This window comes from Emys orbicularis, chromosome 9, assembly GCF_028017835.1.
Source record: "Emys orbicularis isolate rEmyOrb1 chromosome 9, rEmyOrb1.hap1, whole genome shotgun sequence".
NCBI lineage: Eukaryota > Metazoa > Chordata > Testudines > Emydidae > Emys > Emys orbicularis.
In genome coordinates this window covers 64428502-64451569 of record NC_088691.1, presented here as the reverse complement: position 1 = coordinate 64451569, position 23068 = coordinate 64428502, and the positions used below count along the sequence as shown (strand labels likewise).

Sequence of the window (23068 nt, the reverse complement as noted above, 5' to 3'; positions counted from 1 at the left end):
TGCCTAGTGTTCCTGGGGGGCAAGTCACTCCGAAGGGAGCAGGGAGAAGGTGGAATTTGGCCTTGATTCCTCCTCTCCTCCACACTGGCATGAGCTGGGAAGGTGAGCATGGCTTCACCTTCCAAATAGATGCTGCATCTTGCATACTTCCCCTGTGTGCTGGGAGGGATTGTGATTTGAGATCCTGAGAGGAAGGATGGTTCAGTGGTTACGACACTGAACTGGGACTTGAGATAACAGACTCCATGTAGGATCTTGGGCTAGTCACTGAATCTCTCTGTGCCTTAGTTTTCCATCTGTAGGCTGGGGATAATACCTCTTTTTCTCGCAATCTAAACAGACAAGGCAAGGAGTGGAAGTTCTTCAGGGAAGACACTCTCTCTTACTATGAGATGTTTACTGGGGCCTTTCGGCATTATGTTAGTACTGTTAGTAAATGATAATAGAAGCACAACCTGGCCTTGTACGAGTGCTTCCAAATGAAGTAAAATCAGGAACGTGCTGCAAGCACAGCTGTGCAGCAACAGAAGAGGATTAGGGGAACTAAGAAGGGGAAGAACTTACCCACAGTGGTGCACTCCATTCAAGTGGAAGGTTCCTTTTCTGTTGCTAATGCCTTTTCACATCTGGGAAACTAGGCTGAAGCCCAAGTAAATATTGTTTTGATAGAAAAGTGGTTCAAGTAAATCCTACACTGAGATGATGTACTAGAAGCATACTACAGAGATATTGCCTATGAGGTATCAGAAAATTCAGTTTTGAGAAAATTCTTGTTGGTAGTATGCATAACTGTTTTGGATGTAAGCATCTAATGTAAAACTTCAATGTTTTGATGATATCTGCTATAAATAACTAGGTAGTTGCAGTGGTTGTGAATAACATCTGTACAACAACTCTCCTTTTAACTAACAACTATTATTTTCCTAGATCTTATCTGCTTGCTCATTCCCCGACTTCTCAGGAGTGTTGCCAACTCTTGCAATTTTACCTCACAATATTTAGTGTTTTTCTTAAAGCCCCAGCTCCTGGAATCATAGGCTTATATCAGAATCCCCTGTGATGCCACTAGTCCACTGTATGTAGATTATTTTTAAAAAGCAGATGAATTAAGAGATAATATAAACAGAGTAATTTATATTGGTACAAGATAAAGAATTGGTGAGACTTCATTGTGAACACTTAGTTTAGATTTTGGTCATATTTCCATAGGGAAAATGTTACCTTGACAGGTTGTGGAGTAGTTAGAATAATTCCAAATTTTAATAGCACCTGTGATGAGGAAAGACTAAAGAGATAGAGCTGATTCTTATTAGAGAACAAAGACTTTTTGAAGTGGCTTAAAGGAGGTACAGAATGTCACGAGTGGGGTTGGTATTAATGAGCTGGGTGCTTCATCGGGGTTTTTTTCCTTATACTCTGCTAAAGCATCAATATTGATCACTGCTAGAGGCCAGACTGGGCTTGTTGGACCAATGAGTCTGATTCAGTATGGCAAATCCCACATTGCTAGGAAAACATGGAAAAACCGAGATGGGTTTATTGCTGATTTAATCTGGTCTTGCCCCTGAGTCTCTTTTGCACCCAGCCTCCACTAGGCTGTGCCAAGATGGTTTTATAAAAAACACTTATTGGTCATCCCCCATGATGACTGCAGTAGTAGTATCTAAACAGACAGTAGCAGTAATCACTTGAACATCTCTGGGACACAAGTAGCCAGCAGAGAGGGAAATTCTTCCTGTGATAAGGCAATTTCCTGCAATATCATGGGAGACCTTTGCTGAATTAAGTTTAAATATCTTTCAGGACCATTGTTTTAAAATAATGGTTTATGTATGATGTGTTCTAGGCCACGGGGGAGGGCTACCACCCCTCCTCCAAGAACTAAAAACAGCGGGTGGTGATTAAGGCAAATCAGCCCAGTTATAACCCCACCACAGAGGTACCACCTCCTGGAAAGGTTCACATATACTGATTCTCCAGAGACCAACAGACAAGAAATGACTCTGGGATAAATAGTCTGAGTTTAAACTGATCCAGCAAATGGACAGGACCTTCTGTTCAAAGAAGGGCCCCAAATCCTTGAGAAAGGGTTGGAAGGACTGACACCTACTCAAGTCCTTGTTGGAGTTGGTTGATCTCTGGTAAGCTTTTTAGAAAGTGTATGGGTTCTTTTATTGTTTTTAATAGGTTTTCTCTGCAATGCGTTCACCTTAAGAATAGAGTGCTTGCTTAGAAAGAGCTGTGTGATAACATGTAACTTTATCTTTTTGAGAAATGCAATCAAGATGCCTGCATTCACATGGGTCCACAGCAGAAATGTATATTTTCACAGTATTTTCCCTCTGCTGTTGAGTTTTATTACTCGGATTTGACTTAATCTGTATTACTCACAGAAAAAGTCTTTACCTTTACTAATTATTGGAGCCTTAAATTTGCGAAAGGATGTGTCTATTCTGCATGTACATTACAATAGTTTAAAGCAGGGGTCGGCAACCTAGGGCACGTGTGCCAAACATGGCACGCAAGCCGATTTTGACTGGCACTCTGCTGCCTACCTCGGTCCTGGCCCTCAGCCCCCATGCCCACCGCTCTCCCTTGCGGGGGTAGGAGGCAGAAGCTTGGTCCTGCGGCAGCCAAGCTTCCCCCCTCCCCCACTTCTTCCCCCAGTGTGGTGCTTTCCTCCCCTCCTCCTCCCTCTCCTCTCCCTGTGCCGATCAGCTGATAGCCCATGCGAGGGGGAGCGGGAGCAGAGCCGAGCAGCAGCATGCTCACTGCTCCATAGAGGAGGCAGAGAAGAGGTAGGGACGGGACCTTGGGGAAGGGGGTGGAACAGGGCATATCCCTTCCAGCCCCCTGCCCTGAGCCGCTCAGGGCAGGGGGCTGGGAGCACCCCCACGAGCCGAGCCCCCCAGCCCTCTGCCCTGAACCCCCCCACACACCCAGCCTTCTGCCCTGCACCTCCACACACATCTCAGCCCTCTGCCCTGACCCCTGAACTCCCCGCCCACACCCAGCCTTCTGCCCTGTACCCCCACACACCCCCATCCCTCTGTCCTGACCCCTGAACCCCCCCACACCCAGCCTTCTGCCCTACACCCCCACACACACACCAGCCCTCTGCCCTGACCCCTGAACCCCCCCACACCCAGCCTTCTGCCCTACACCCCCCACACACACCAGCCCTCTGCCCTGACCCCTGAACCACCCAACTGCCCTCTGTCCTGACCCCTGAACCCCGCCACACACACCCAGCCTTCTGCCCTGCACCCCCCCACACACCCCCAGCCCTCTGCCCTGACCCCTGAACCCTCGCCCCCCAGGTCTGGGGTCCTGGCTGCAGGCCCCGCTCAGCCCGTTGCTGGCCTAAGTGAACAGAACCCCAGGCTGGCAGCGGGCTGAGCAGGCTGGCAGCGTAAGATCAGCATTTTAATTTAATTTTAAATGAAGCGTCTTAAACGTTTTGAAAACCTTGATTACTTTACATACAACAATCATTTAGTTATATAATATAGACTTATAGAGAGAGACCTTCTAAAAAAACATTAAAATGTATTACCGGCACGCGAAACCTTAAATTAAAGTGAATAAATGAAGACTCGGCACACCACTTCTGAAAGGTTGCCTACCCCTGGTTTAAAGTAATTATTTGACTGTTACAAATAAATGTAACCTTATTCCGTTACATTCAGTAATGGAATAAGTAGGCTTGATAGGATTGGTTCTGATCTCTTTCCCACTAGGTACAAGGCTATCTGCTTCTTTCAAGTCACTTCTGCTTTACACAAGTGTGAGGTCAGAATTGGGCCCATTATAACATTACATAAGGTGTGAAGTTAATTAACGAGTATTTAGGCAGGGTCTAGTCCACAGTATTATAGGATTCTACAAGAGGAATGAACTGTTGCTAATCTATTTTATATCAGGAATCATAATTAAGACCACATCTACCTGAAAAGCAGGCACCCTGTAATTATAATCACAGGGATTTCAATGGGACTACTCAGAGAGAAAAGTAGTACTCAGCGCAAGTCTGAGGCTCATTATCAATTGTGCCATTTTAATGAGATGTGTTGAATAATCTGCCTCTAAATCCGCAGCCCTTCCACTTGACCCCCAGGTTGATTCATGTGTCTTGTGTTCCTGCCTCCTTTTCTGATTCTGTCTTCCTGTAACAGTTCTCCTTCCTCTGGGCTCCTTGCTCTGTGCTTTCAAGTATGCCCTTACATCCCCCATCTTGAGGATAAAACATCCCTCAGTCCCTATCGTCTCTCTACCATTCTATCTTCTGGGCTTGTTTCAAACACTGCTACATTAATGTACACTAAGGAACTTTTGGTGCACACCAACATTGTCCATATGGGCCAGTTACTGTGGGACACGCTAGTGCACACTAGAATTTACAGCCCTCTGCTGCGGAGCCCACATTCTGGCCAGTTTGTCTTTCAGTAGAGATTTGAGCAGGCCTATAAGGGTATGTCTACACAGCAAAGAAAAACCCGTGACTGGCCCGTGCCAGCTGATTCAGGCTCGGGCTGTAGGGGTGTTTCATTCCTGTATAGACTTCTGTTTCCTGGCTGCAGCCCGAGTCTGGAAACATCCCACCTCGCAGGGTCCTAGAGCCCAGGCTCCAGCCTGAGCCTGGAAGTCTACACAGCAATGAAACAGCCCCTCAGCCAGAGCCCTGAGCACCCGAGTTGGCTGGAATGGGCCAGCTGCGGGCGTCTAGTTGCTGTGCAGACATACCCTAGTTGAACAAACATGTTCCAGAGTCCTATAGTGGCAGATTTCTGTTGCCAGGTGCCAGAACTCAGAGGAGCACCCGCAGCAAGAGAGGGACATTGTGGTACACCCTACCAACCTATTTGCTTTGAATTAACTTTTGGTGCTGCAAAGTGAAACAGAAGACAGGACACTGGGGGCCGGATCATGGTAGTGAGAGTACAAGTGTGAATGTGGGGAAAGGATGAAATAAACAGCTCCATTGTGTACATACACAATGTATGTAGACGGTCACCCTGCTCTATCTAGTGTGCTAAAAATAGCAGTGCAGTCACCCGAGTACAATCCTGATTAACCCCTGCGTACACACTTGGGAGGCTAACCCAAGCTGCCATGCCACCACAGCCACCATCCTACATTGAGCATGCTAGCTCGAGTGTGTCTGTCTATCCATTCTGGGAAGCCCCCTCCCAGCTGCTGTGTAGATCTACCCAATGTGGCTCAGAAGCACAGGCTCAACACACAGATAGTTCAACTAGTGCGATACTGTAATCCTGGCCCAATTCTCTTCTCTGCTCCTGGGAATATTGTTGCAAGCTTTGACAGGGTGGCAGAGGTGCGACTGCCATGTACACCCCAGGAAGAAATCTGGCTGAAGAATCCTGAGGATTCATTGTCAATAGGAAACACTTTTGCAGCCCTTTCAGCACAGGCTCCGTCTCTAAGCCACATTCTAGCTCAATGGTCCACTTTCCCAAACCCATCGGAAGAGTCTCCAGGGGAATGGAAGACAACTTTCAAGTGCATTTAATTTCTATAGTCAGGTCAAAACGCAATACATACATATCCATAAACTAAATGACACAAATGTTTCTATAGTCTGTGCATGGTCCTTCTGTTCACAGACAGACAAGCTCTTGGCACCACTTCTTTAGCTACAGTTCCTGCCCACCTGCATCATTTCCAAGCTGAAAGGAGAAACCAAACATTTTAAAATTCTTTGTAGATACTGAAAAGCTTTGTATACTTGGGATGAGTCATTTGCAGAAGAAATATATTTCCCTGCATCTCAAACTTCAGTTTTTCTTGGACTTCTGGCAAGTCTGTCATGAAACTCATTGAACATGTAATAAGAGCATCTCTTAGGATACAGCATTATCTTACTACTGTAGACCACTTGCATTTTGAGGACCTTGTTGGAAGCCAGTTTTGCATACTTTCTCCAGCACAACACTGGTGCCGTTCAAGAAATTGTATTTGTCTCTGGCTTATCAAGGTTCATGATTGGGAAAAAAAAATGAGCCACACAGACAGGCAAATAGGAAACATGAAGGAACTGATTTCCTTACACATGGTTCAGCCATTGTGTTCTTCATGTCATCATCATCTTCTTATGTTGTGTTTCAGAGCCTGTAGCACTTCAACAGTTTGGGAACCTAATAGCTTTGTTTTCTTGGCATTTCCATAGAGGATTCAGCTTTCTGGATTTCATGTACATTTGAAGTAAATCCCAACTGCAGTTGGAAAATAAAAAGTACACACATTTTTGATTCAGAAGGTCCACTGAGAGAAACTGCATTTTCAGGGGAGTGGATTGCTTCATGCATTACCAGATGAAACTCTTTGTTACAAAGTAGATAGAATGTCTTGTCTAGCTTAATTCACTTGTTTAGCTCCAGGCTGTCTTTTTGCTGACATTGTCCTATTCCTGCTCATGGTTCTGAGTCACAGTTAGGGCAACACTTATTATGAGTTTGCTGTTCAGTGAGCTTTTGTATATTTATTGAGATATCTTGGATCTTCTGGATTTTTAATTCTCCACCTGTACTCAGTATTATTGTATCAGACTTTGCCGTCAGCTAAATCTCATCCTATGATTCCTGTTGTATGACTAGAGAAGTGTCAGAAGAATGTCCATGTGACACTAACTCATACTATGTCACTTTAAGTGTATTCTGTTTTTATTAGCTTGTCTTTGTGTCACTGGTCTGGTGGTGACTAGATCACCCACATTCTTTTATTTGCAGAGGAGTCATGTCATGGGTTCAGAGGAGGCCTACCATTTCTTCTCCTCACCCGAGTCCATCTTCTGTAACTTGCATTTTTCCAAAACAACTTGTAGATGTAAAGAAAGAATATTTTAATGACTGCTTCATTCCCACTGGGTTCACAATTTCTGTGTAATAATTGAAATATTGTCAAAATATTGTACAAGAAGGTAGATTAATGGATTATTTCAACTAACCTGTCATTGCTGGAGACATAAGTTCAAATTCTGACATAGGTCAAAAGGGAAAGATGAATTTTCTGCTTCATGTTTGATCACATCAGATGATGACCATAATTTTGTTCATTTCAGCAATAAACTCTGGGATTCCTGGTACTGGGTCTGCTCCAAAGCTATGTAGAAAAGAGTGAAAGGGCAGAGGTGCTGCAAACTTTTGTTACCTTAAATAACAAAATACAGAACCTCAACCTAAACTTTTTTCCTGATCAAGGCATATTGCCTGTGTTTGTCACTGCAGGGCCTTTGCCCCTAGTTTTCTCAGCTTCAGACACGTACCCTTTTTCTACTCTTGGGGTCTGGTCTGGTGAGTCAGCAACAGTAACTCTGCATTTCTATGTAGCGCCCTTGAAGTTTGTGCAGTTTTTCCTTGCAGTGTTCTTGGCTTTCAATGGCACAAAAGAGGCTCATCCTGCAAAGTATCAAGCACCCTCAACTGTTATTGGCTTCATTGAGGAAGGAGACATCTCGCAGAACCAGACCCTGAATTAAATCGCCTCCCTTAAAGGCAAGTGGACAAAACTGGAAAATCAAAGTATTTTCTATGTCCGGTATTTATTTATTTATTTATTTACACCAGTCATGAACTTCCAGCATTCTATAACATGTAAACCCAACAATACTTGTATAAAGGGATCAGACTTCAATCATTTACTTGCAGTTATGCCTGTAATCAAACAGCCCACCCCTAACAGTATAAACTAATTTAAGATGGGATCACCTTCCCAAACCCATCTGGAGCTTTTCGTTGATTCATTTTACTGAAGTACCTTAGTGGGTAAAATCACCTGTGTCAACAGTTTGGCAGATGGAACTTTCACCTGGAAGCAATTTTAGGAGGGCTTGAATCATTTGAAGTTCAATGCTGGATTCAAATGAAAATTGGTATTGTCTTGGGCAATTTCAGTGTCTTTTACAGACTGTTTATTAAATATTTGAATGGGTATGTTGCCATGAATAGCCAAGAATTCTATCAGTTTTCTGTGAGCTTATTAGTAGATATGGTTTTGGATTTTCTTAGATTAGCTATTTAGCCTGAGTAGTTAGCCAGCTTTTAGATACCAACAGAATCACTGGATTGAGAAGGACCATGCTAGGGAATGTGGCATACAGTCTTGGGTCACTGCAGCCATTTGCTGCATGGCAATATAAAGACATCTCTCTGAGTGGTATTAGGAAGAAAAACAGACATGCCTATGCTGTAGTCCCCTAAGGGAAGGGAAATCAATAACACATTTTTGATGAAAGGCAGTAGCTACAATTCACATCTTTAGATGCTACAAGGTGGGATTCTTCTTAAATGTCCATTGTTGTTCTTTGATCTTTGAACAATTCATGTTATTGTCTTTTATTCACCAGTAAGATATGCCAGCAGTTTTAGATTATACGCTGTACTGTGCATGTGAGCACATTAGGGATAGTACAGCAGGAAACATTCTGGAAAACCAGCATCAAAGGCTTTTGTATTTGGGCCACAAAGGGAAAAATATCATTTTCTGATAAAAGAGTTCTGATGAATACTGGAGTAAATCTCAGAAGTCGATATTTGTGATCCCGTGTCAATATCATTCATCACTAAATGTAGGAATTGCAACTGACCTTACTTCCAAGAAGACTACACTAGTATGGTTGCCACTGGGGGTAATACAAAAGGATAGTCAATAGGTTTATTTTGGTTTTACTGAATGTTCCGGTCATAAATTTACTTTGGCCCACACTTGAAGACAATAGTGTTACTGCTGAAATGTGCATGTGTAATGTGTATTCTGGGCTTTCCTTTTCAGGAAGATGATGCTCCTTTGGATGCATATTTAAATTACAATGTTCCTAACACACAAACAGATGAGGCAATCAATTTTTTTTTAGTGAATTAAACACCAAAGCAAAATTAAGATATCTGAAGAAAAGCAGTTTAATTGAGACCATACATCTCAGCTCATCAAGAATATGTATAATATAAGGCAAAAGACTGTAAAACAAACCTCAGAGATAGAAGAAGAAAGATTTATTTGCCTTCTGAGTGTTTAAAAGCTTGTGCTTTCTCAGACTTCTCCAAGATACCTATTTGGGGCAATGGATACAGTACAATCTATTTTGTAGAGTAATCCCATACCTGCTCACTAAAGCACTCGAGTACTGTACAGTTATAATTAAAAACATTGTACGTAAATTAATAGTATTTAAAACCACCTTCTTGTAACTTGGAAATAGAAAACCCAAAGAGGCTTAAGCACAAAAAAGTAAAAGGAAATGGGGGCAAAATAGAACTATTACAGGTGCATAAGTTGTTGGGGGTGACTTTAAAGATCGCAGTGTCGAATAGGGGCCTAAAATGCGAGCAGCTATTGGAGTTTGTAGCCTGTGTGTGGAGAAGGAGCTGTGTGACTGCGCACAGACACAGTACTATCAGGTGGACATCACTACTGGTTTTCCCTTAAAATTTCCATGGATATTGTACCCACTTTCTCTAAGCTGCATTTGATCCACAGAGGTTTAAGTGACTAGTCCAAGGTCACATTGCAGGTAAGTGGCAGAGTCAGAAATATAAGCAAGAAGTCCCGGCTCAGTGCTCAGCTCTCATCACAATACTACTTAATTTCATGTATCCTAACTGATTGTTAATGGATACATTGAAATAACTTTAAGCCCTTTAACAAGCTCTTTTGTCCATTCTACCCTTTTTTGTGACCTGCAAAAATGGAGTTTAACTAAAGTTTAACAATCAGAAGTGTTGTGCAATTTTCAGGACAGGTGTTATCCCCCAGGTAAGCACACGTTGCTTGTTAGGGAATTCTGTGGGTCTGCAGTGCATATATCTATAGGTCTTGTCCTTCTCTTGGCAGGCAGATTTCTTTTCCTTTTGTTGCTAATGTGCTATGCCCTGGTTAATGTTCACAGTAATTTAAGAGGGTCTTTTCTTTTAAGAGAATGAAAAATGGTAAGGAAGGTTTAGAGGGTTCATTTACTATTTGAAGTAGAAGCAGCAGCACAAGTAGTTACTACTACTTTAGTACTACATTACATTTTTGGAATAACTGGGTGTCTCCCAGCCAAGAGTCACTGAAATATTCTAAGTATTGCTGTGATGCTTGGAGTTCCTTCCCTGGACCTGAAGAAGAGCTCTGTGTGGTTCAAAAGCTGGTCTCTCTCTCACCAACAGATGTTGCTCCAATAAAAGATATTACCTCACCCACCTTGTCTCTTTAAAATAGTCTAGTTATACAAAGAATAAATTAGTTTATAGTGGAAAAGAACTGATTTATCTTCCAATGTAAAACCCAGCAGGGTATTTCCATAGCTTCCTTCTGAATGTCTGAATCATAGACGTAGAGCTTTTTTCCAGCATGTTTAATCTAAGATTTAAATGTTTTAGAATTTGTGTAATGCAGTCCAGTAATATAGTAATATTATGGTGTTTAAAGTGCAGTGTTTATGCTGGAGTAAAACTGTTTATACCCTTTGGGTGTGGGGTTTTGTTTTTTTTTAATTTTTCCTATATTATTTTCCTATAATATGCCCTATTCACGAGAAGGATGCCAAACTGGCAGAAATGGAGACTGAAATATTCACTTTATCCTACAGGCAGTGTAGGATTTTCAAGAAAGCAGGGAATCCCAGGCTTCAGTGAATTGTTATTAATTTATGACATCAAGATTTTAACAGATGAACCCGGCTTAAAATTTTTCACTCAGAGACCCCAAACTCTGTCTCCACATCTCTCTCTAGCCTATTTCCTATTGAGTCTGTCATCTGTTAGATGTATGTGGTGTCTAGCAGACGGCATTATGCAACAGGCAGCAGCAGTGCAAGCTTTCTTCGTGCTTGTCCACTTGGTGGGTAATGTGCTCTACAGGGGAGTGATTTCTAAAGTACATTAATGGGTTGTACATTAATTGTTCCATGCTGGTACAGTTGACTGTGGTGCTGTTTGAAACAGTACTGCGTTAAAGTGCACTAGGGAATCTCTATTTGGACCAATTAATGAGCAACAAGGTAGTGTGCTTTAGAAATCACACCCCTGTAAAGCACATTGCGGCACTGTGTACACAAGCCCTTGGATAGCCCTGCCAATGTGCTGATCTGGAAGGACTAATCCAGGAATAGTTCAGTATCCATGCCCATTCATTCCTCAGCCTTTCTGGTGAGACTGCCAAAAAGGGACAATGAGCACCAAATGGCATAGCAATTTTTGCGAAGTGCATGGATTCCACATTAGCTTTCAGTCCATAGAAGCCTAGTTCACTCAGGACTGTTTTTGCCATATAATTAAGCAGTGCTTTCTAAACAGCATAAATGGGTAAATACCTTTTCCAGTTACCTAATCATTAGGGGGCGTGACTCCTAGGAAAGCTTGTAATAATGGAAATATTCTGAGCTAACTTTGGTATAGCTTTACCACTGTACACAGGAACTACTGTGTTTTACCTATTGGTAAACAATAGAATTCTTAGTGGCAACAGCTGTATGTGTGAAAGGTAACCAAATACAGTAGAACTTCATAGTTACTAACACCTCAGGAATAGAGGTTGTTTGTAACTCTGAAATGTTTGCAACTCTATACAAAACGTTCTGATTGTTCTTTCAAAAGTTTACAACTGAACATTGACTTAATACAGCTTTTAAACTTTACTATGCAGAAGAAAAGTGCTGCTTTTAGCCATTCTTATTTAAATGAAACAAGTACAGAAACAGTTTCCTTACCTTGTCAAATCTTTTTTTTAACTTTCCCTTTATTTTATTAGTAGTTTACATTTAACACAGTACTGTACTGTATTTGCCTTTTTATTTTTTTTTGGTGTCTGCTGTTGCCTGATTGCATACTTCTGGTTCCAAATGAGGTGTGTGGTTGACCAGTTAGTTTGTAACTCTGAGGTTCTACTGTATATACAAATACCACAGTTACCAGCTAACCTGGTATCAGAGGGGTAGCCATGTTAGTCTGTATCCACAAAAACAATGTCTCTTGGTATTGACACCTCCTCATCAATTATTGGGATTGGACCACATCCACCCTGACTAAATTGGCCTTCAACATTGGTTCTCCACCTGTAAGGTAACTCCCTTCTCTTCATGTGCCAATATATATGTATGCCTGTATCTAATTTTCACTCCATGCATCTGAAGAAGTAGGTTTTTTACCCACGAAAGCTTATGCTCTAATAAATCTGTTAGTCTTTAAGGTGCCACCGTACTCCTCGTTGTTTTTGCAGCTAACCTGGTCACACCTCATGGAAAATAGAAATAGATCTCTTCGGTTCCAAAAATATTGCCCTATTTCCACTAGCTGTCAGTAGCATTTTCTCAGTTGCCTTTTTTTATCAGCCATTAGAGTTTGAGCTAAAGGGAAAAACCCCAATGATAAAATACTACTGATTAAGATTAATTCTCCTGACATACCAATTTCTGCTACTTCTGGAACAAAGATGAGGAGAACATGGTGTTCTTCTCTAATAGGTTCTATTCTCTTTGAATTCTGTAGGAAAATGAGCACAACATAAGGTCAGAAAGGATTTGGTTTGCTTGCACCATTCAAGTGCGTATCTATATCCATGCATCCAAAGAGAAGGCAAAAAAGACTATTGAGAATTCTAAGTAATAAAACTGCTGGATTAATGCAATCTCTTGCCTCGTGCCTCTGGTGGGTCATGCTAAATCACCTAAAGGAATGTCTAACCTTGTTTGGTAAAAAGGAACATAAAAACATTGCATTTTCTGAGCTCAGGCAGAATTTTAATCACCTTAGAAAGCTGGGGGGGAAATAAAGTTGTCTCCCTGTGCTGCTAGAAAGATTTCTTTATTTTCCCCAGCTGAACTAGACTAGAGAGGAGTTATCAGACCTCTTACAAGTTAGACAAAGATGCATAAAGTTTATTATTGTTGATGTGAGTATTGGATGAACATAACACGATTCTGATCTCACACTGGCTTTACACCTATTTAATTCAACTGATTTAAATGGAGTTATTCCTGTTATACACTGATGTATAAAATCAGAATAGAATCAGACCCAGTGTGTTGCTGCTTTGTGTCTTATGATTTATATTACCTGTGCAAACTATATGTAGTGAATTATTTAGTCCGTACGTTTAGCCTTTTTTGTGTCTATAAGTTATCTTCACATAGCGGGCCCATTTTTACAGATTTTTTTCATTATTCAGAATTGTTTGACAGATTTTATATGAATTTATTTCAGACTATGAATTCATGACACATTATTCAATTTGATTAGTTGCTATTGGTTGCCTAAGTCACCAACTATTGTTTATGCTCTGGGATTGGATGACTGAAGAATTTATAAACAGATGAAAAGGAATCACATAAATTTTAAGAAGGCCACATTCACCTTCCTGGCAAAAACCATGGCAACAAACACATTTTTCACAAGTATGTTTGAGATTTACCTAATTTGTGAATAAAAACCAAAAACAAATCACTGGTACGATGTTCATAGGAATGAATATAAAGTGTTGTGAATGCCACCAAAGTGAATTTACAGGCTTTATTAGAACAAATATTTGGAAATGTATTGTTTGCCATATTTGTTGAGCTTTAATTAATATTCATAGGTACTTGTTCTACAATTAGCTTTCATTGGGACCACACCTGTTCCACTTGCAGTCAGTGGAAAATGCTCCACTTGACTTCATTTGGGGGTAGGACTGAGCCTTTTATTCGTAAATTTTTCTTTCACTGAAGTGATTTTCTATGCTGCATTAAAGGCCAAACAGGCTTTAACTTTCACTGTGGTTGTGCTTGGTGAAACACAGCTATCAGGTCAGTTCCATTCCCCGCTACCCACAGTGCAATGGGAAGAATGTACTTCACTCAGTTCTCTAGGAAGGTCAGAGGGCCAGATCCTCAGCCAGTGTAAACCAGTGTAGCTTCAGAGTCTAGCTCACTAATGCAGATGAATGTTTCGTCTGTTTTGAAGTTACCCCCCACCACCACCACACTCTTTGAATGCCTTGATATTGACCTTCTCTAATTTTTCTTTTTTATAGAATATTTATGGCCTTTATATTTATGTAGATAATTAAGGTGCAGATCTTGCCCTCACTTTAATCCATGCAGCCCCATTGTCCTCTCCATTTGTCACTTAATCTTGTTCCTGTTTGTCACAAACTGCTTCTGATTAGTTCCAATACAATTTGATTAGTTCTTCTATGGTACAAAAACTCCTGAAAACCTGCAAAAGTCAAGGTAGTTAAAAATAATAATGAGAGGTTGTTGATTGTTTTTTCCTTAACAAGTGTCACTTGAGCATGTCCTGTATATTCACCAACATTTCTTAAACATCATTTCCATTAGTATATTTCACGAGCCCACATAGCCTTCCTACTCTTCATTTACTAGTGCATATGGGGGTGTATAGAACAATATTGCTGATTGCCATGGCAGCATGGTGCATATCTGCAGCTATCATTAATTCTTAATAGAAGGGTTCAGGCCGCAAGGAACCCATGAGTAAAGGAAGCCAATTTAATCTTTAATGGAAATTGGTTTTAAAAATAGACAAATGATAACTAGTGTTACACTTGTGACTCTCATGAATGGCTAGAACATCTTAGAAGTTCAGATTTTCTCACTGGCCATTTTAACCCTTTGTGACTTATTTCACAATAATTTTTATGCATATCTTCTCCTGTCAGATGAATGTGCTGAATTCTGGAATCAGTAGTCCTTCATGTAGTAAGGTATTAAGACAGTAAAATGTAGGTGGTTCTTTATGAATGTGATGTGCTACTGGGTTTATTTTAGAGGGAAAGACCAAAACATTTCTGAATGCATTGTAAAAAATGGAGAGACTTTTAGCAAGGACAGTTGAATAGTTTGTCTTCAGAGACCCCATATGGCTAACAGTGCCTCGCCTACAATTATTTACCCTGGCAATCTTTCTCGTGATTCATTTTCTATGCTTGTTTAGTCTAAAGCTTCCCCTGGGTAGAGACTGCCTGCTGTACCCGATTTATAGATGGTGGCTATCATGGTTATCATTTAAGAATTAATTGTTTGTAACAGACACATTCTCAAAAAAGAATAGGGATGAGTAGTACTTAAGCCCTATTCAGTGTTCAACTCCTGAGCATGACAAATTTAGGCTGACTTCCTTTTTAAAAAAAGCAAGGTGGAGACAAGTGAATTTCCATAATGTCTGTAGAATTAAACCTTTTCTCCATTTTTGACTGCTCACAGAGGCAATGGCTTCAAGGCTTTCAAGATCTGCATAGTAATTCCTTCCTTTTTTAGTCCTTGGACTCAGTTCTCCACTCTGTTACACTGGTTTAAAACCAGTATTATTCTACCAGTGCTCAGGGTAACACTGGTGTAAAACTAGCGTAATGGAGCAGAAAATCAGGTCCTTTTTGTTTTTATATCACAAAACAATATTTCATTTCAATCCAATCCATCATACAATGTTACAAGAAAAAAAACTTGTAGTTGCCTTTAAAGATGACTGAGCTGTACTACCTTAGGGCCTGATCCTGCAAATGCTTACACGTGTGAGTTGTTTTACTCATGGGAGAAGTCCCATTGAACTACTCAGGTAGTCATGTATAAGTGTTTGCAGAACTGTCCCCAACCCAGCACAGCCAATGGGACTTACGCCCCTTCTTAAAGTGAAGGGCATGTTTGAGTGCTTTGCTGAATAAGAAAGGGTTGCTGAGCCAGGGCCTAAAAGGGTGTTTAATAAAACCAAAAATGTAATAAAGGAAATCTGCCATAGTTTCAGCATCTCTATAACTAAAGAAGGGTCTCCCAGGCCGAGATGCTACTTCCACAGAAAGTCCCGATTAATGATGTCGGACAGCCTGGGACACGAACTGCAGCTCAGCATTAGGATGCCTTGGAAAGGCTTGGACAGTTATTGTTGGGTACAGCTGATTATTATTTTAAGGCAGGGTGTAGTTGGTCCCAGGCATGTGTAGGATCTGAAGGAAGGATTGCGGAGGCCACCTAATGATGGGAAACAGAAGTTGTAGAAGGTCAAAGTTTCAGGCCCTTTTGGAAACATACTACTAGTCTGAGCACATGGAGCACCCTGCGTGTATAAAAAAGGGGAGGGCAGTCATACATGTGCATTAAGGCAGCTTTTTCTGCTAACCTTCAGGGTCAGCATTTGTGAAGAAATCATGTAAAGAGTGCTTATGTTACCGAAAAATCATAACTCTGACTATACCACGTGGATTCTTACAACAGCTTTAAGAGTCTCCTGCTTTTCTGATGTATTGAGACACCCAGCGTCATTTCCTGTGGCTCAGACTTTGCCATCAAACTACATTTAATTGTTCTTTTAAATGACTTCAAAAAGCTTTAAAAAAAGTGTGTGTGAGAGATATACTCTTCTCTTCTTAGTAATGCGATAGAGACTACTGATTAAAATATCTATTCTATTACTCTGAAGCTTTCCTTTAAGGAAATTGACTCCACCTAAGTGTAATAGATGAAACTGAATGCCATAGTAATGCTTAATAACATGTATATATTTTGCTAGACTAACGTGAGTTGGGATGGAGATAAACTTCTTTGCGTACAGAAAGGAGAAAAAGAAGGCCGTGGTTGGACCCAGTGGATTGAAGGAGATGAAATGCATCTGGTATGGTCATGTAACATGTTTTAAATGCCATAATTTTTTCTCTTATTTATTCAAATAGATTAAAGTAATAGCACACAGCTTGCCGCACATTATCTTGGCTTACCGAGGAGTAATTAAACATTGGTGTTGCATTTGACTTGCTTCTAGAGGAATAATTTCATGCAGGGCCATTATTCTCTCATGCCCCTTTTGCAAAGAGCAGTGTTCTAAATTCAGGCAATCTTTGTGTTAACTGTCTGTTCTCAGATCTATTCATTTAAATTGTGTGCAGAGAGGAAGACATGTCATAGAAATATCCTTCATGCACTCAGTGATATAAACAGTATGGGGACTGATGAAATTCTGTATCCAGCAGCATAAGCCATAGGGAGAAAAAAATACCATTGTTCTTTTTAATTATGGGCCAGAATGAATTCTGGCTTAGAAAAATAAAGAGAGCAATTTTGTTTTTAAAATGCCGTGTTCTTTCTGACTGTTGTGTCTATATTTCCTAGTTAACAGCAACTAACATTTGTTTTTCTGGATAGAGGTTCATAACATCCTCTTTGAGGCTCACCTGATGTGGTAAAATGTTCTTTTCTCACTGAAGGAAGCAAATCAGACCTCTAGTCCCACTCACCGTTCAATTCACTAAGCACCTAGGAGTGTTCTGTTTAGAATGCTGACTCCCTGTCTCCAGATCAGTAACACGATGCCATCAGAGATCTCTGCAACAGCACCCAGAGCCAACTGAATGCCACTGTACTGCATAGAAGGGTCTGCAAAAGGTTAGGAGGGAAAGAGGTCCAGAAACACATTTAGGTCTGTCCCATGTAATCAATTTTTTTTCTCCACACACTGCCTAATGCCTCTGTGTGTGACCTCCATGGATGATACCATGGCACCATTGAAGCCAATGGTAAAACTCCCACTGACTTCAATGGGGTCAAGATTTCACCCACGCATGTATTTTTCAGTCAATATAGCCTCATTGTGCCCAGTTTTACATCACTTGGCATGCTGGCCTAGAGCTACCATCGTTGCATCAAGAAATAATGGATAGGAATCCCCTTTGAGCCTGCTAATCCTGCTTCTGAATCAATCTACATGATAGCTCCTTCCTTCAGTCATTCGTTCCCTCTGTGGAGCTGAACACGTGCTGCCTCAGTAATGCTCCCAGACCTTGCTGAGGAGAGAACTTAATGAGGGGGGTCAAAAGTCAAAGCTGGATTTCCCACTGACATTGCAGAGCACTTATTGTAGGGAAAACCAGCCAGTTCTTGTTGTTGTCCAGGTCCCCATTCCTACAAATGTCTGGAGTGTTCAGGCTCCAGGCAGGGGAAGTCTGCTAGGGGCCATGGAGAAAGGAATCCTTGTCACAAGACTGCAGCACAGCTGTGGAGTCCCGCTATGTTTATCTTTAAGGACATGTGTTACTCCATCCCTTTTCAGCAAAACAATTACATACGTGCTTAAGTGCCATTGACTTCTCAGCGTCCAGACCTGCTGCTTCAAGGGCTCTCTGGGCCCCTGCGGAGGGTTCCTAGTCAAGCAGACACATAACCAACATTGCCATTTCCAGCTCAGCATGACGTGCCAAATCACATTATTTTGTACCCGCCAAGGACTGACACTGCTGTATACAAAATACTCTGGGTGGAGAAAGTCTCTAAATTGCTTTAATGCCCAGCCTTTTCTTATGTACATTTTGTCACTTCTTGTATGTTTCACTAACTCAAAAAGGCATCTTCAGTCCCATGGGAATCCTCATTGTGGTCTCCCCTCCTTAGACTTTTTTTTTTTAAAATAAGGTCAAAACCCCATTTCTTGTAAAACTTTTAAATAATTGAGATTTTCAGGTCTCTGTCGTTCTGAGAGCCCTTTGGTGCCAAGGCGAATTACCATAAACATATTTTATGATACTTCAATAATTATTTTATGATCCTATTGAACTTTACACAATGATCCAAATATTAATTTAATCCTTTGCACAGTTTTATAATATATTGAGTGTTATGCCTTGGGGTTTAGTAGTTTCTCACCAGATGCTTGCACTCTGCTAGTTCTCCTGGTCTGAATTTTGTAGTATGGCAGTCTTCTTTCCTTCTTTTTTTCCCCCTTTCTTCCTCAAATTCTATTTCACTACAGTGACTTGAAACAGGCAGTTATCTGGCCATTCTCCAGTTCCTTCTGAATTTTATAGCCTTTTTCTTTTGTATTGACTGCCCCTAGCAGTTTGTGGGTGTTTTTTTAATCAGTAGGTTTCATAATTTTACTGCATGTTCCTTTTTCCAGATCATTGATATATCAAACTGAACAAAATTGGTTCTAATACCAATCCTTGTAGAACTCTACTAGTTGTTTCCATTCATCCTGAACTGTGTCCTCTTACTAGTAACTTTGAAATCCAGCCATCCATTCAAGTAGCTCAGCCCAGTAATACACTTACTGTCCTAGATTAGTCTTTTGTGTGATATTATATCGAAAGCTTTCCTTTAGTCCAAGCAAATTATGTTCATGACTTCCCTGTCAACTCTGTCTCACTCCCTGAAAATGTTCAATAAGACTTTTTCAAAATTTTCCTTCAAGTTAGGTCTCCTAAATTCAGTTAAGTCAGAAATGTCTAAGTTCAGCCCTTTCCTATCCCTCAAGAGGTTTTCTCAATACTGTCCCCACCGCTGAAGTAAAGTTTGTGAAGCTGTAATTTGCTGGATCTTCTCCAGAACACCACTTACAGTGCCTATCATTTTAAAATGACCATTTACCACATTGTGGTATTTATCTTTATTGACGTATTTCCTATATTTAATGTGGAAAATACGGCAAATAGCATAGTAAATATAACTACTGCTTATGGGAGATGTCCAGTTTTTAATGATATCCATTCCATCTCTCTTGCTATGTCCTTGATGATTCTGGAACAGATCCTCTTTGCTTGTTCCGTGTCTTAGGTCCCAGTCTTGCAAGCTGTTGTGTGTGGGTAAAGCTCTGTGCGGGAACAGGAGTCTACCTATGCAGAGCAGCTTACAGGATTGGAACCTTAGACTTCGGGGTGAAATCCTGGCCCTGTTGAAGTCAGTAACAAAACTCCCATTCTCTTTAGTGGAGTCAGGATTTCACTCCAGCTGTTTAATATCTTAATTATCTGTTCAGGCTTTATCTTGATTTTCTTCAGTAGTTTCCTTCCTAACCAATCTTCCTTTGTGAACACTTGAGCCAAACAAATTATCATCCCCATCTTTCAGAGGCCGCAGTGTCTCCTTTATTTTACTTTGTTCCTTGTGTACTTGAAGGCTTTTTTCTGTTTCTCTTTTCCTCTATCTAAAGTATTTATTTAAATAATTGTCTAGTTAGATGCAAGCTTCCTTTTCCTTCATTTCTTTGTCTAATCATTTTATACGATTTACCTTCCTTTTAACTGCAGTCCTATTTTGTACATGCCTTTCTTCCTTGATCATTTTCTGCTTTCCTTCCTTCACCCTCATTGGTCTTTTGTATTCCTCACAAAACTAAGTGATTGGGCAACAAAATGGCAAATGAAATTTAATGTGGATAAATGTAAAGTAATGCACATTGGAAAAAATAACCCCAACTATACATACAATATGATGGGCGCTAATTTAGCTACAACAAGTCAGGAAAAAGATCTTGGAGTCATCGTGGATAGTTCTCTGAAGATGTCCACGCAGTGTGCAGAAGCGGTCAAAAAAGCAAACAGGATGTTAGGAATCATTAAAAAGGGGATAGAGAATAAGACTGAGAATATATTATTGCCCTTATATAAATCGATGGTACGCCCACATCTCGAATACTGCATTCAGATGTGGTCTCCTCATCTCAAAAAAGATATACAGGCACTAGAAAAGGTTCAGAAAAGGGCAACTAAAATGATTAGGGGTTTGGAACGGGTCCCATATGAGGAGAGATTAAAGAGGCTAGGACTCTTCAGCTTGGAAAAGAGGAGACTAAGGGGGGATATGATAGAGGTATATAAAATCATGAATGATGTGGAGAAAGTGGATAAGGAAAAGTTATTCACTTATTCCCATAATACAAGAACTAGGGGTCACCAAATGAAATTAATAGGCAGCAGGTTTAAAACAAATAAAAGGAAGTTCTTCTTCACGCAGCACACAGTCAACTTGTGGAATTCCTTACCTGAGGAGGTTGTGAAGGCTAGGACTATAACAGCGTTTAAAAGAGAACTGGATAAATTCACGGTGGTTAAGTCCATTAATGGCTATTAGCCAGGATGGGTAAGGAATTGTGTCCCTAGCCTCTGTTTGTCAGAGGGTGGAGATGGATGGCAGTAGAGAGATCACTTGATCATTGCCTGTTAGGTTCACTCCCTCTGGGGCACCTGGCATTGGCCACTGTCAGTAGACAGGATACTGGGCTAGATGGACCTTTGGTCTGACCCGGTACGGCTGTTCTTATGTTTATTCCTGCAATATCCATTGCTGGATCATGGGCATTTATTAATTTATCTTTGAACACATTTCATTTCCTCTTCTTTTGTTTTATCGTATTGATTTAATTTCTTGCGTTCTTTGTAAGTTTTCTCAAGTAAAATCAACAAGCAGATCTGAAAAAGCAAGCGGTGGCCATTTCCTAATCTCTACCCACTTGTGACCCCAAAATGAGGAGCTACTTGCAGCATATAGCGCAGATTTTCATAAAATGGTTATTCCTTTTTGGGTGCTTTGATCAGCAACAAAAGTGTTATTGTGTTCTTATTTGGCTTCATCATGAACATTCTTTAAGATAAACAAGGTGTTCCATACTTATCTCAGAGCTGTTCTTTCAAGATGGGTACACCCAGAAGTAAATATCACTGCATCTGTTTACATGCTGCAGTTCACACTGCAAAGTTTATCTCTGCAGCCCCAGTGGCTAGCAACTGAATTTTTTTTTTAAAGTCTTAGATTATGAAACGTAACATGGCAGCCACTAGGCAAAAGTGCTGGATATCCAACCAAGCATGCTCCACTCAAATCCAACCTTTGGGTAAAATCCTCTGTCATATGGAGCACTGCAAAATGCACTAGAGCAGTGGTTCTCAAAGCCGGTCCGCCGTTTGTTCAGGGAAAGCCCCTGGCGGGCCGGGCCAGTTTGTTTACCTGCTGCGCCCGCAGGTTTGGCAGATTGCGGTTCCCACTGGCCGCGGTTCGCCGCTCCAGGCCAATAGGGGCTGCGGGAAGCGGCGTGGGCCGAGGGATGGGCTGCTGCCCTTCCCACAGCCCCCATTGGCCTGGAGCGGCGAACCCTGGCCAGTGGAAGCCGCGATCGGCTGAACCTGCGGACGCGGCAGGTAAACAAACCGGCCCGGCCCGCCAGGGGCTTTCCCTGAACAAGCAGCGGACCAGCTTTGAGAACCACTGCACTAGATCACTTCTAAATTGCTTCTTCTCTGCCCCGTCAGTTCTCCATTACCAATTATCTTCATGGAATTATCCAAAAGTAAATTAGGGATTGCACCCTTCTTGGTTCCCTCTTTTACATAATGTGTAATGAAGCAGAAAAGTACCATGTCTACTGACTGTTCAATATATTTCTTCCAGTTAATTTGTCAGAGTCTGAGGCAATTTTTCAGCTGCCTTCTGTTTTTGGCACTTGCAACTGATTACCCATGCATCAGTGGGGACACAGTCCTTATACACATGCAAAAACTTGTTTTTGCACATGTAGCTTGGGGGTACTACTCAGTTTGCATATGCAAATATGCTGCTTGTATGCCCACAACAGATAAATGTCCACTTTGATGGGTGCAAACAGTTAGGTGTGCAAAAGTGGACAACAGTGGAATCCTAGGCTGGATATTTGGCCCTTGTACTAATTATTAGCTTTTTTCTTTCCACAGATCTATCCGATTTCAGTTATTGTTGCTGCATCATCATACATTCCTATTATCAAATTACACACTTGTTCCTTAATTTGAATCCACCGTAATTGTCCATCTAATATTTGACTTAAGCATATAAGTAGGTGTTTTAGAAACTGACATACACAAGTGGATGTACTGTGTAAAAGTCTCACTTACGACTCATCTTTTCTTTTCAGGAAATAAGAGTAGGCGGTGTCAAATGTAAACAAGTCTTTAAGAAGGTACAGTGAACCTAATCTGCCCATTGCTGATACAGAGATGAAGACGAATAGAATAGAATGTATGGACTTGCTACCAAAGCGCCACATGCTCTTAGTGCCCAAGTATATCCTTAACATCTAGCGAGCAGAACCCTGTGAACATCTGTGCACATGAAATTAGAACTGTGTAGCGCTGTCTTTGCAAAAAGGATTTTTTTTAAAAGAAATCATTCTAAATAAACACAATCATTTTTAGAAATGCCAATTAAAGATACTGAAAATCATAAATCTCTGTGTGTGCTTTACTTTATGGTAGACCTTAGTCTAAAGTAGTTTAATATAAGTGGGTTCAAGGGTTTTAAAATATTGTTATTGCTGTTTCTCATTTACACTAAGGCCACTTTGCA

The 23068-nt window shown here is 40.9% G+C and overlaps 1 protein-coding gene across 1 annotated transcript in view; it reads left to right on the top strand.

Moving 5' to 3' along the window:
• Positions 1 to 22691, top strand: part of RBP1 (retinol binding protein 1) — a 28981-nt gene extending 6290 nt beyond the window's left edge. The window contains exons 3-4 of the mRNA XM_065411088.1: positions 16497 to 16598; positions 22638 to 22691. Of these exons, the coding sequence (XP_065267160.1) occupies positions 16497 to 16598; positions 22638 to 22691 (156 nt within the window). The remainder of the gene's footprint in view (positions 1 to 16496; positions 16599 to 22637) is intronic.
• The last annotated feature ends 377 nt before the right edge of the window (positions 22692 to 23068 follow it).